The following is a 14,910-nucleotide window of genomic DNA, read 5'->3' on the forward strand; positions in this document are numbered from 1 at the left end:
AATTATAAAAAATAGGGAGAGCTAATATAGGCCAAGAAAAATTAGAAGCATTTTTAATGATGCCAGTTGAACGAGAGCTATTAGCGCAGATTAAACTAGAAGATATTGTTTATTTGCGCAAAAGTTCAAAGTTAATGAGAGATTTATTAACGTAAAAATTATATATCTATTTACAGATCGGTGCCTGATTTTATAAGTGCAGCAATTTTGTTTTCTGTGTAAAATTGTATAAATGCGATAATTTTATCTGTAATTTGACAAAGTGCAAATTTTATCAGTGCAGCCTGAAATTGATTATGTTACAAGCAGTGAATCAGCAGATTATGAAAATATGGATATGAGTATATATAAATATGATATCGATGATATACAGAATACTTTTTTATCAATCCTATAAGATTCATATGTACGTTGTGCAGCTTGCACTTCATGCAATAAAATTATCGCCCATTGTGACTACTCTTGCAAATGCTAGGTGCATAAATTTAAAATTAAGACTTCCCACTTAATATAAGTTATTGAAAAATATGAAGCTCTCTAAGCCTGTGTTTGATTGACAGCGATGGCATTCAACCCAGGATGTTAGAAAGGCTGATTTTACTCAAAATAGATTTCTTTTCAGAGCAATCTGATTATTTATTGACTGAAGATTGGAAAGAAATAATAACGATTGTTGGAATTTTAAAACCACTAAAAATCGCAACCAAACGATTCCAATCTGAACAGTTAACACCGATAGATTTTTATGCAGAATGGTTAAGATGCTGCATTGAACTAGAAAAAAATTCAATCAATTGCAATATTCTTGTATTAAGAACAGAGAAGAAAGATTTATAAAGAATGAAATTCTCTTAGCTGCCATATACCTGGACTGACGATACAAGGTTAATTAATAGCTTAGTAAATTAATTATTTTGGATTTATATTAAAATTGTTATTTTTTGGAATTGTCATTTATTTAAATATAAACAGTATAAATCCTTGGTATTACTTATGATGATAAGATTTGTGCGAAAAGGCATCTTGTCAATTTATGGAGTTGGATTAAAAGCATAACAACGCCGATTTTATCTGATGATATTAGTTTCGATGAAGCTATTGAATAAGGTGATAATCTTGAGAAATTGATCTTAAAGAAAGGCAAGAGAAAATACTTAAAAGTGGGCCAAAGATTGCAGAGAAAAGTATTTGCTATAATTACCCATTCTTTCATAACAGATCGGGAGTGAACAACTCTTGGAAGATATTATGCTAATTACGTCTAATTTGTTGTGATATTTTGTTAATTTTATCGAATTCTAGAAGGTGGTTTCTTTTTATGTGACGCTCAAGATTTGCTCCATGATGGCTTTTAGCGTTGTTAAACGGCTCATTTTGAGTCGATTTTTGAAAACGGCTAACTCGATATTTTAGCCTGAAAAATATAGCCTAAGCCTTGAGATTTCTCTAATAGATGTCCTAACCTTGGTTCCTTCTACAAGCAAAATCCTCAGGCTTAAGTTATATTATTCTGGGTGAAATAGTGAGTTAGCCGTTTTTAAAAATCGGCTCAAAAAGAGCCGTTTAACAACACTAATGGCTTTTCATATTTATTTGATTATCAGTAATATTCCATTTTGATGTGTCATTTATAATACTATATTTAAATAATTTATATATTAGATTTAATTTTTCCCATGCATTATAATTTATAAGCTTAATTTAAAATGTTGTAAAATGGCAATATATTTAAAATTATGACTGACACTTATCAATTAAATGTGATTGATAATAATCTTTAAAACAATTCGAATATAATTTAAATTTTTGCAATATACTAGTAATAGCTTGTACATTATTTTGTAAGCATAAAAGAGGCTCGAACCGGTTCAGAGGCATTTCGGTTCAGGTTCGGTTTGGATCCCTGATAATAAACCAAAAAAATTTCTCTAACCTTTATTATTATAAAACAGTATATAGTGAATACAAATTATTAAAATTATATATTATTTATGTAACTCTTTTCAAATCAGTTGCTCTACTATGCTAAAATTTCGTTATTCCTGCCCTGATATTTAAAAGTGTTACATCTACCTTTGCCTTAATACTTGCGTGGCTATATTTTGGGCATTGAATTAATAAGATTCTGGCATATATTTTGAGACCGATTTTCATGTAAACTATGATTTATTCTTCAAAGAATCCTTTGCGCCACATCGTTGCTTTCTAAACTATCGTTTTAGTAAATCTCATATGTTTTCAATAGATATGAGCTGGAGAATCTTAACAGGTTAATATTATTCTTCTTGCTTAGATTTAGCAGTAAGAAACGGGGCTTTATCTTTCTGGAGGGTACTTTGTTTAGATATTAGAGGTCTTATCTCTATCCATTTGAATGAAATAAAACTAAAAAGCTATAAAAAATTTAAAAAATAAGCAGTCGATAGTTAATTTTTTAAAATAGGATATTTAAAATAATAAGAACGAATTAAATCCGCATCTATTATATCAGTACACGAAGTACTGTTACGAATTATTTTCAATAAACAAAATAAACAACACAAATAATTATAGAGTAAATGAATTTTTAAACTAAATTATACCATTTATTCAAATTCTTATAGTATTTATAAGCAATATTAGCTAAAAAAAATTATTTTATTGGCCAAAATGAATTTAAATTAGCTTTAGTAACTCTTCCATATCTTATTCACAAGGATTAATAGCTTACTCTTTCATATGAAAACTGTTTGAGAATTATTAATTTGACAATGAAACGTTATATATTGCTCTAATGTAATAAAGATAAAATAACAAATATTTATGCTTGACATTTTGCATATATAATAATCAGATGGGGATATAGGGACCAATCCCCCAAGAATAATGATAAATCCTGGCTACGCCACTAAAAGTAGTAAAATTTTTAAAATTTGGACCGATTAAATTTTAAACTTGAACCTGGCATAAGATTAATATAATCCAAGCTTAAATAAAAAATATTTTTTAATCATAATTTTAATCAGCTGAAAATCATGTAAACATCTGCTCATATTTTCCATTTCCCTTTGAAATTATTAACAATATAGTCAAAATTATTTAAAATAACTATATTTTAGTGGGCTGGGCCTAAAAGGATAAGAAAAGGTAGGTTTTAAAACATCCTGGGAGTTTGAAATTGGAAATATTTTAAAATCCAGGCTGGACCTAAAATTTTGATAAGGTGTCCGACATTGATTATAAGGGTTAAGATATTGGCAACGGTCGTTGATCCCTTAAAAGTAATAGCTTTCAAATACCAATTTTCTTATTCGTTGATATAGGAAAAAATCCCCTCCCAACTAAAATTGGACTCGTTCCATCTTAGATATAGTGTTTTGGGACGCGTATTGTCCTGCAGAAAGAAAGCCGGGACTGATATTTGACCTTTTAAAACCACAGTTATATAATTAATTTGATTATAAATATTTCATTTTATTCACTCACTGTTTAATTTTTATTTGAGTTTCAAATTGATTTTACGTTCTTAAAAAAATTACAATATAATTTTAAAAAGTCATATTATAAGATTAACAATGTAAATTAACAATAAAATTGTCTTCACACCTCTAAGTTAATTTCTAATTAGGAATGTTTACTTGAGACATTTGAATCGCCATTAATTGATTTCTTGTGATACTAAATATATTTAAAATATAAAAAAATAGAATATAAACTTAATTTAACAGTTACAAAATATAAGATGTTTGTTTAAAAAAAATGAAATATTGCATTTAAATTTAGGGGCTATTAGAAGGGGGGTTGGGGGGGGGGGGTTGGTAATTCGTATGAATACTCTTAATATATAATTAGTACATTTTATATTTTAATCATCGGAGAGAGGTACGTGAAGGAGAGGAATCTAGCTAGAGTGGTCTCTGGGGACATAAGCCTAAGCCTGCTTCCCTAAGTTACCACGCAGGAAAAAATGACTCCAGTGCATTGACTAGGTAGGATAAATATCTACCTCAAATTTAATGTTTTAAGAAGAATTTATTTTTATGTTTTCATATATTTGTCAGATATCTTAAAATTTAATCCAATATTAACAAAGTTATAAGACTGGGTTCAAGCTCATATTTAAAAAATTCTGGGCTGACTAAGAATTATTAAAAATTCAATGATATCTCAAAAAGTATATACCACTCATCTCAACAAATATAATTTAATTTTGCATAAATAAAGGAAATTGGGGATTTTATGAGCCTGAGATTCCTGCGAGCCCTGAGGTTTTCTTAAAGAGTATACTAAACTTAATGTTTAATTTTTCTTCTTACAAAATAATATATTTTATATATATATATGCAGCTATAAATTTTTTTTAAATATTGGATCACATCAAAAATTTATAATGGTAACCGCTATAGAAGTTTTTTTTTAAATAAAGAAAATATTATATGAATAAATATTATTTTATAGGAATAAAAAAGTCAAAACTATCTTTAAGTAAATTCATATTGTAATATGACCAGAAATTAAAAAATTTTTATGCAAAAGGAATCTAATTTTTAGTTTTTACACTATATAGGCACAACATTTCCCGAATTGTAAAAAATTAATATTGCTGAAAGTATAATAAACTTTATTTGCAATTTTTATGAGTGTAACAAAATGAGATGTGTTATCTATCTAAAATTAATAAATATTGTTTTAATTTTATTGGCGTGTTGCTTTTAGGACTCGTGTTATGGTTCCATCAATATTATTATTCTACTGGGGAAAATAAATTAGATCGAAAAAGAAAAATGGTTTATTGTTGAGTTGTGAGATTTGTATAATTCCACGAACTCAACCATGTGTTATATTTAATTTGAGCACGCCTAGAACATTATCTACTTAAGATAAACGTTTCTTTGAGATCAAGTCTAAAATGAAAATATACATGCATAAGATGATAATAGGATAAAAATCCCGAGAGTGTTAGCCCAGGTATAAACAAGTTCAAAATAATAGAATTTTTGCAAACAACAAAAATGTGGGGGTTTAAATCACGTGATTGCCGTCATTTTTTTAGCTTTTTTCGTTGATTTTCTTTTATTAAAATGTTATGATGTGAAAGATATTTCGTTCATATTCACCATATATAAAATTTACAGAAGATCTTAAATATATTATAATATTTGTCACTCCATATTTTTATTTTCAAATGAACATAGATATTTGATTCTATTTGAAGGTCGGCTATAGTCGATCTCTTAATAAATACGGAATCTCAATTAGTAAAACAAAATTTATCTTTCATTATAAGTATTTTCTATAAAAAAAACGGAAAGCGCTATCATCTAACTTATTTCTTATAGTTTTATCACCCTTATTGTAATCTTAACAACCGTGGTGGCACCACTCTAAGCCTGGGCCCCATTAAGGTGAAAGAATTAAATTATTTGTATGTGATCCAGATTTTTATGACTAAATACTACAGTAATAAATTTATGGGGATCAGTATCTCTCAGTTTAATCATTTATTGATGGCAATTTTAAATTTATTTAACCGGAATTTAATTGGGCACTACCTTATGTATTTCAAACAATTTAGTAAAATTTTTTATTTTTATTAATATGAAAAATCTAAAGAAAGGTTTTCAGGAAAACTAACAGAATAGGCACTCTTTTTTTTAATAATAAATCCTTATCACATTTCAGAAATCACTTTAATTTCGTTTTTCAGGTCACGAAATTAAATAAATTGTTAGTAGTAATAAAAATAATAAATAAAATGACGTATTTTTTTTGTATTTATTGAATCATAATTAGAGATTGGAACGGGCCGTGAAATGTCCCATTACTAATCCGGTCACTGAGGGTTACGTCAGATATATTTTATATTTCAAACGTAATTGATGACGAGTTTTTCCAAAAAATGACTGGACATGATAGGGCGCGAATAGAAATCATTCGTGGTAAACGGAAAATTTTTAGAAAAAAGTAGTATATTTGAAAACGAAAATTTCTTTACCCATTGAATTTTATGACACCATTTCTTTCCTTAAAATAAAGTTAATTTCTATTTTAAAATACAAGAAATTTATGAAAAAAAATTGATTAACAAAATTTCATAAAATAGTTCGAACATGTTTTTATTTTTAGAAAAGCTTATTTCATTATTTTCACGAAAGTTTTTGAATTTTGCCAATTTTAAATCTTTTCCTCAGAAAATTAGGTATCAACCCCTGTCATTTGGCCTGCAGTGAACGTTTACTTTACCACCAATAATCGGTTACATTTTGATTTATAAGTGTGACGTAAATTTTTAGTTATGAAAAAAAAATATATATGAAATTTTTTTGCTATATTTATGTAGAATTAGAAAAATAAAGAAAGGCAGAAATTATAATATTTTATGAATGACAATTTTAGGTGAAATGGAATAAAGTCAAAAAAGTGTAATAATATTAATGATCATTTTAAAAATTTAGAAAAAAAAGTTTTAATTTTAAAATAGTCCGAATAAAAAATTAGACCCAAGCCCACCTAAAATTGTATTATTCCAGAAATCCTGGAATAATATTAATTAAAATATTTTGCATAATAGCTGCTTTATTCTATGAGGAAATTTTAAAAAAGTACCCGAGGTCTAAACAGGATGCACCCCAAAAGTAATAGATAGATAGATATATTAAAACTGATGCCTCATAAAAATTTGTAAAAATCACAACCTATTCCATATGCCCTATGCTCTTAAAGAGAAAGTATAAAAGATTTCATGAAGGGGGAAGAAAAATGGCATAATTCAAAAATTCCAATAGAGTATATAGAAATCTTATATCTTTCGCATAGTAAATAGCAATGGCATAGTAAGATTATATATTGCGTAGATTAAAAAATCACTTTTTATCAACAAATTACAAGAAATTTATCCTTTTTTAGTATTAAAGATTTACTTTGATCAAGGACTGGTCAATACTTTACTATAAATTTAGGAGATACTATTATTTACAGTTACAAAAAAAACGAGTAAATTTTTAACTGCACTCATCTGTGTCCTTATATATTTTTTAAATGGAGTATCAAAGCAGGGCAAAATGGGGCATGGATGCGAATCCTTCTTACTAGAGACTAATTTTTTCCAAGCCTGACCGGAAAATTATTCCCAAAAATATTTCTAAACCGTATCCAACCCGACTTAGCTTATAAGATAATTTCCTAACCCAACCCGAAATAAAACTAATTAAAATAACCGGACCCAACCTAAGTAGGTTGATTGCCGAGCTTTAGTCACTACCCCCATAAAAATGACGACAAAATTTATACCGAAGATGCATAAGCATCACCAGTCCATCCCTAAATAAAGAGGATAATTTATTATTCAAATATCAATTTTTTAATATAGAAAGAAATTAAGAAAAAGGTCGCCATAAAAATTTGTGCACCATGGCCACAAAATGTCTAGGCATAGATCTAATCATATGTAAGCATGGACCCGAGTCGTTATGTATAAAGGATCTGCATCGGTTATTGTTCAGTTTAAAATTATAAAGATTCGATTCGGTTAAGGTCTTAAAAAAATTATAAAGGTTTTTTCAAGTTTTATATTATTTATTTATTAAAAAAATTTTTAATAAAATAATTGTAACAAAATATTAGATTAGCCAAAAATTACCATTTTAAAATTAATAAAAACTTTCCATAAAAAAGTAATGTGTGAGTTATCAAAATATTATGGTCTTATAAAACAAAACGATTTTAAACGGTTCAGAACAAAAATAAAGATTGAGTTACCTCCGTTTAACGATTGGGCATAAAGATTCGGCTACGGTTCAAAAAATTATAAAGTCTTTCCACTAAAAAAACGGTTTATTATCTCGGGGTTCTTCTGTGTAGCAATATTTTTTATTAATTGCATTTTTGCCATTCAACAAATGACTTTATAAGTGAGTAGTGGTATCTCTACTTCTTATCTTTCATTTTATTTTAAAAGTCATTCTTTGATTTTTAAGCAGGTTCAAAAAAACGTTTTCCTGAAAGAGAAAATTTTTAAATGTACTTATCCCCGACCTTCCTATGCTTGAAAGACATGAGAGAAATAAAATATTTAAAAAAACCTTGAAGGTATTTAGAATATGCCATGTCAATATCTTGATCACAGCATTTGAGTAAAGCTTTAACTATGCTTCGAAAGGAATCAGGCGATATAGGTCCTATCATTTCGATCAATTTCTCGTCTTCGTTCGTTGATTTAATAACATTACCATTTTTGTTATTATTGCTTAACAAATTTTCAATTTTGTTCTGATTGACATAATAATTTTCATAGTTATTTTCTATGTTATTTTTGATAAATTAATATATACTTATACTAGATCGAAAAGTATTGAAATAGATTTGCACGATTAATTTACTACAATGAAATAAAATGTCTAATCTGCCAAAAAATATATAATAAAACAATTTTTTTTTTGAAAAAGCATCCATTTTTAAAGCTGTAAAATAAATGTCAAATCATTTTTTGTTTCTTCATGAAGTGTGTTACTTTTTCAATTTTAAAGCTTCTTTTGAGGGCATTTTTTTTTAAATTTAAAAGTCGGATATTTCCTGAAATGTATTTCAGCATGTTTAGAATACCTAACTTATGAATTATAGATAATTTGCTGTTAACCTTTAGGCCATTTATAATTTATATAAAAAATAAATTATATTAATTCCAAAAGTTCATGGCGAAATTGGTTGAAATTTATATGGTATGTATTCCAAATATGAGACTAATCAAATTTTTGCGCTCTGATTTAAAGTTGAAAAATTAACACATTGCCGGAAAAAACACTGACGATAACATATATAATGTCAATTAAGAATCGAAAACCCCAACCTGTTTGTCAAAATTTTATTAAAGGGTTTACCGATAGGCCTAACTTTGACAAAAGAGAAAAAATCACAAATTTTTATTTCTCCATGAATATTTTGTTTTAAACTTAATTATTACCCCGTTGGTAAAAAAGTTTATAACTTATTTTTCTAGCAAAATTATTTTAATTAAAGTTTAATTAGTAGGCTTCAATTGATGAGTGCGGACTACATTTTATTTTTGACGGTAAATATTTATTGAGAGGTTATTTATTTTAATAGGCAATTAGAATTAAAACATTATTTTTGGGAGGGGAAGTTCTTGGCTGCGGGGATGTTTAATATTAAACACCTTAAATATATTTGTACCTTTTATTTCTGATGTATTTTGCCCATAGCTCTTACGTGGAATAAAACTAGATATTGGCAAAGATAGGTTCATAGATTTGCATGCTTTGTCCTTGCTTTCAACTATAATCGTTTTATTACGGGTTCCTATTGTTCTATCCCTTAGCGCAATCGCATTATATTCGTCGTTCTCATCTATGATTTTGTCATCTTTTGCAAGAATCGGTGAAGATAGAATCAGCGAATTACTGTCCTCCTCATTATGAGTAAATATCAAATTAGCTTGAGAACGACTGTGAAATAATTTATTGTCATTTTTACTGCATCGAACAATATTTTCGGTAGGATTGTCATTACTTAAACTCAAATATTTCGGGAAATCTAATTGTGTAATAAAATGTCTGTCATATTTTTTATATGATATATCGTACTCATTTATGCGATCAGTCAGAGCCAAACCAACATTAAAATTATTAGAATATAATTCATTGTTATCGTCTAGTTTATTATTTATTCCCTGTTGCATTGATGGCAAAAACGCAAGCGAACTTTCATCACCGTCAATATGATTGATGTTACAAAATGACTCGCATTTCTCATCCCTTTTCCTCGACTCTTCCAATTGCTGTTGCCTCCTGTGAGCCACTTGAGCGGCCATTACCCTCTGTCGTTCAGCCACCAACAAACAATTGTTACACTCGCAGTCCTTCCATTTGCAATACCTTTTGTGACCTTTTAGCAAGGAAATTTGGCCGTGATTTCTGCATCTCGCGCATTTAGGGGCTCTTACTTTCTTTTGCGGAGAGTAATCTTTAACATTTCCGATAGAAATGTTATCGACGTAGCACTTATTATATTTGTTAGTTTTAGAGGTTAGTTTCCGGGTAATAGTTTCATCTTTTGTCGGGTAAAATAAAAAATTTGAAGATTTTATAGTATTAATAAAATTATTTTCTTCTTTCATTTCGGGCACGTTTTGATAATTGTACACGGGAAAATAATTTCTGCTAAAACTTTGATAATCTAAATAATATTTTTTCCAAAAGTTTCTCAGGTAGGTATCGTTGGGGCTCAAGCCGCTATAACGACTACTGATGTTATTGTATTTTGAGTAAGGGAAATATTGGAAATTTTTTTTGTTATCGTGAATTGGAGAAGTCCTCTTTGCACTATTTAACGGGTGTTGCTCATATAATTTTTTACACTGTTCTTTGGTTATTCGAGCTAAATGTATCGGTAAATTAATGTCGCCTTCATTGTTATTTATTGTCTTTTTAATCAATTTATCTCCCCCTATTTCATAATTAAAGTCATATTTTCTTGCCTCAGCCATCATAGAGTTTTTAACATGGTCTTATAAAACGATATTTTAATGGCGCAATAAAAAATAATATATATTAGAAAGTGTTAAATTTTCCACCAGAAATTTCTATAAAAATTGTGTTTTGATAATTAACACATTTATATATTTCATAAAAAATATATGATATAATAGCTAACTAATAGATAAGATATGGAAATAATTTTAAAAATTTTTTTATGATAAATTGTTATTTTTTCATAATAGTAAAAATTATTTATAATAATGGAATTTAGTCATTGTTTTTGAAATTAACTTCTATCGCAATTCTTTCTTTCTTTCATTTTTCTTAAATTTTTATTTTTATGGATTAGCTATTAAGTATTTAATAAATTTAATAATTATTAAATATCAATTTTTTTTTATTATGGAAATGAACCATAAAAATCTTATTTTTATAAATGAAATATATTTTCTAACTTTTAAAATTTTTTTTAATGGTCTTTAAGTCTATTATTATATTAAAACAAAAATCACAATTTTGAATTTCTTATCAAATGTTTTATTTATTTAAAATCTGAGATATCATAATCGAAATCAATGTTATATGCCATGTTACCAAAAAAGAATTTTGTTATAAATGGTTTTAATTGATTATGTTATGGATAGAAAAGAAAAAAAATTCTCATAATTTACCTTGAATGTATAATTAACAAAAATTAATCTACTATGTTTTTTTATGATAGATCAAACAATGATAAATACTTTTTTTATAATAATTTAAATTAAATTTTAAAATACTCACCCCCTCCAAAAATTAAAATGTTCCTTCAAATGCTACCATATAAATTTTAATTTTTAAATGATATTATTTATTATAAACTAATTTAAAAATAAAAAATTATATGTACTTAATTTTATCTTTTTTTAAAAAAAATACAAATAATCAAATCATTCCATTAATCATTATTTTTTTAAATTGTAATTTTTATTCTTCTGGTTCTTAATATTAGTTTTTCTATTTTTATGGTGAAATCCAAATGTGCAACATAATAAACTAACATGCAGGTTTATTCTTTGGTCATTCACTACCGGAGGAAATAAAATTGGAGTCCTGTAAATCTACCCGAAATCGGGTGAGGATTATTTTTATTTAAATCGAGTTGGACTCGGGTTTATGAAATTATTTAAAATAAAACAAATGTTTAATTAATTACTGAAAATAGCAAAAAGTAATCAAAAATGAGTTTTTAGGAATAATTTCATAATCTAGAGGAGATCGGAGATATATTGCGGGTAAAAAGGATAATAAAACAATTTATTAAATCTTTTTATTTCTTCATTCCTGTCTTTATTATCTTAATATTATAATTACACCATGATTTCCCATCTTAACTTGACAATTGACCCGACCATATATATCGTTTTTTTTAAAAAATAATTCTATAATCTGAATTCGTTTGCAAAATAGGATTATTATCTCTAGTTAACACCACCCGACTTCTAAAAGCATAGGATACATGATAGCCTTAACATTATATTTATATCCTTTGTTGACGATTATCTTGATATACCAATAAATATCAAAAATATAATATATAAAAACGTTTTTTTTAAATCTGTCAATCACTTCGAAACTATTTTTGCATTTCAATTTTTAGTATATATAAAAATGCCAAGATTATTTAATATTTAACTCTAGATTTCAAACATTTTAAATAATTTATTTTTATTTTTATTTGAAAGATCGATGATAATGGTGAACTCCTTGATACAGGGTAAAGATGAGAAAACTAGACTAATCCGAAGAACCCTTACGAGGTACCTTAATTTGACGTCCGTTTTAATTTTCCGCTTCATTAACGCGCCTGTTAAGAGGCGGTTTCCTGATATGGAAAGCGTTGTTGAGGCCGGATAAAAGCCCTTCAATATTTAAACTTGGAGATTATCATTTATTTTTTAAACCTAAATATATTTTATTTAAATATATCTATATATATTTTTTACAAAATTACAAGAAAAATTATAAGCATCAAATTTCTTTTTGCATTTTTTTTGTCAAAGAAAGATATATGACATACACCAATTATATAAAATGGCGTAAGCATGGGGGAAGGGGGAGGGGATTTAAAGGTTTAACCCCTCTTCCCATGAAAAAAATGGGGAATTTTTTTAAGCATGTTAATTTTAATTTACTAAATTGATAATATAAATTCTTAAAATTTATAAAAAAATTATATTTATGTTTCATCTTTCAGTTTAATTATTTCAAATTTGGTCAAAAATTATATTTGTATACATATCATCTATCATAGGTTCATTTAGTAATGGGAGCTAGTGATCTGCATAATTTTTCAAGCCCGGCCGGAAATTTTTTTAAAAAGGTTTAGCACGAAACCGAAATTTTTTCTAAAATATTTTACGGCGCGAATTTATTTAAATATAAAAATTAATTTTTAAATTACTCAAAATAAAAGTTATATGTTATATGGTGTCTAGTTTTTATAAATAAAATCAAATATTTTTATTTTACATAAAAAATTCATTTTTATTTTACATAAAAAATTCAGCATAAAATTGATAAATTTAGATATATTTTTTTAAAATTCCTAGGCCCAACCCGCCCCGGCCCAATTTTTTCAAAAATATTATGCCCGACTCAACCCGAACCCAATTTATTTTAGAAAAATAGGCCCGGCACGGGTCGGGCCTTTTGAAGATCTCTTATGGGAACTCCTTATATTCAAAAAACCTTTTTTTAAAAAAAATATTTTTTTGCCTTGTGGAAAATACTTCTTAAATTTTTATAAGTCAAGGTGCCCAATGTCTGAGGACAGATTAAGCTGCGTCCAAATTTTCTATAGCTATTTAAGCTAATTCACTACCCCGGATCTAAGCGTCGATGAATAAAATGACGAATAAAAGATCAACTATTCTAAAATATTTGACAGGTCGCCTAGATTGGGAATAGAGGTGGGCGCGGAAGGTGTGACTGGGCGTGACGGGCCTTCCCAAAATTTTCCCCGGGCGTGATCGGGCGTGAACATAAATTTCCCGTGAATCACGGAAATCTTAATTTTTAAAATTGTTTTTTATAAATATAAATTTGCAATTTTATAATTATAAATTGCAATTTTATAATTAAATTTGCAATTTTATAATTACATTATATATTTTCTTATTTTATTAGTTCTTTTTTAAAAAAGAATAAAAACTAATAATCTTCCGCATTTTATAAACAACATCCGGTATCATTTTGTTAGTTCTATTTTCTTTTTATGTTTTGGTGTTTTTTATCGCGAAACCTTATGCTAAATTTTGCTTAAACTTTTTACAGAAAAGTCAGTTATATTTTATTTGTAAAGATCTTCAATCTTTAAATGCAACAGAAAGTGAAGGATTTTACAAGCTAGGCCAAGAGATAATTGTTGGTGTTACATATGGATAACAAAATATAAAAGTTGTGAACCGGAAAACTCTCATGAATACTATAGGTCCAAAAATATACCATGAAATAAAATTTAAGATTAAAAGCATGATCATTGTCCATAATCACTGATATTTAGACGGATGACTATAAAAATCTAAGTTTTTTAACCATTATAGGACATTTTATCATTAAGGATTTTAATTGAAAACATTTGTTTTGGCCACAAGAGCAATGAATGAAAAAAACGTCAAAATTAAAAGTGTAGTCAATTCAATTTTAGGAGAATATACAGAAGTAGAAAATTACTTAAATAAATGTATAGTTGTGAGTGATAACGGAGCAAATCTTATAAATGCATTCAAAGATGACGAAACGCTAGCATGTACATGCCATATACTAAATAATATTATGCATTATATTTTTGACAATTGTTTAACTGAAATAACCTTAAATATAAATGGTGTAAAAAAAATAGTACAATATTTCAAACACAGCTAATAGCAAACTAAGCCACACCCTTAAACAATATGTAATAGCGAGAATAACCAGATGGAACTCTGTATATATCATGATACAGAATTTCTTAAAATCATTTCTGAAATACAGGTGTACTTGTTTAGCAAGCAAGAATTAAATAGATTAGCCACAATTGATATCAGCATCATACGCGAGTTAGATAAATTTTTATAAATATTTAAAGAATGCTCGGATAATCTGAGAGCAGATTATCGTCCCACAATAAATAAAGTTTGTCTATGGAAACAAAAATTAATAAAATTTTGTTAACCTTCTGAACGTGATACAATAATAATCAGAACCTTAAAATACAGAACAAGATTTCATTTAAAAGATTATTATGCAGCCACTATAGTAGGCTTAATTCTAGATCCGAATTTCAAAAGACTTAAGTTTTTAATAAAAGAAGAAAATGATATATATAAAACAATCTTAAAAATGCTAAATGATATAAAATTAGATGATATGCATAAGTCGATGCCAACTACCATTTATAACTTTCCTAACTTATCCTAAT

At 27.2% G+C, this 14,910-nt stretch overlaps 1 protein-coding gene across 1 annotated transcript; it reads right to left on the bottom strand.

Annotated features, from left to right (window-relative positions):
* Positions 1–3,580: 3,580 nt before the first annotated feature.
* On the bottom strand, positions 3,581–10,569 carry LOC135928279 (uncharacterized). The gene is made up of 3 exons (XM_065464697.1): positions 9,169–10,569; positions 8,061–8,279; positions 3,581–3,657 (listed from the first exon to the last, which is right to left on the bottom strand). The coding sequence occupies exons 1-3, from the start codon at positions 10,481–10,483 to the stop codon at positions 3,638–3,640; spliced, it is 1,554 nt and encodes a 517-aa protein (XP_065320769.1). The 5' UTR covers positions 10,484–10,569; the 3' UTR covers positions 3,581–3,637.
* Between the last annotated feature and the right edge of the window lie 4,341 nt (positions 10,570–14,910).

This window comes from Gordionus sp. m RMFG-2023, chromosome 4 (assembly GCF_954871325.1).
Source record: "Gordionus sp. m RMFG-2023 chromosome 4, tfGorSpeb1-WG-v2, whole genome shotgun sequence".
Taxonomy (NCBI): domain Eukaryota; kingdom Metazoa; phylum Nematomorpha; class Gordioida; order Chordodea; family Parachordodidae; genus Gordionus; species Gordionus sp. m RMFG-2023.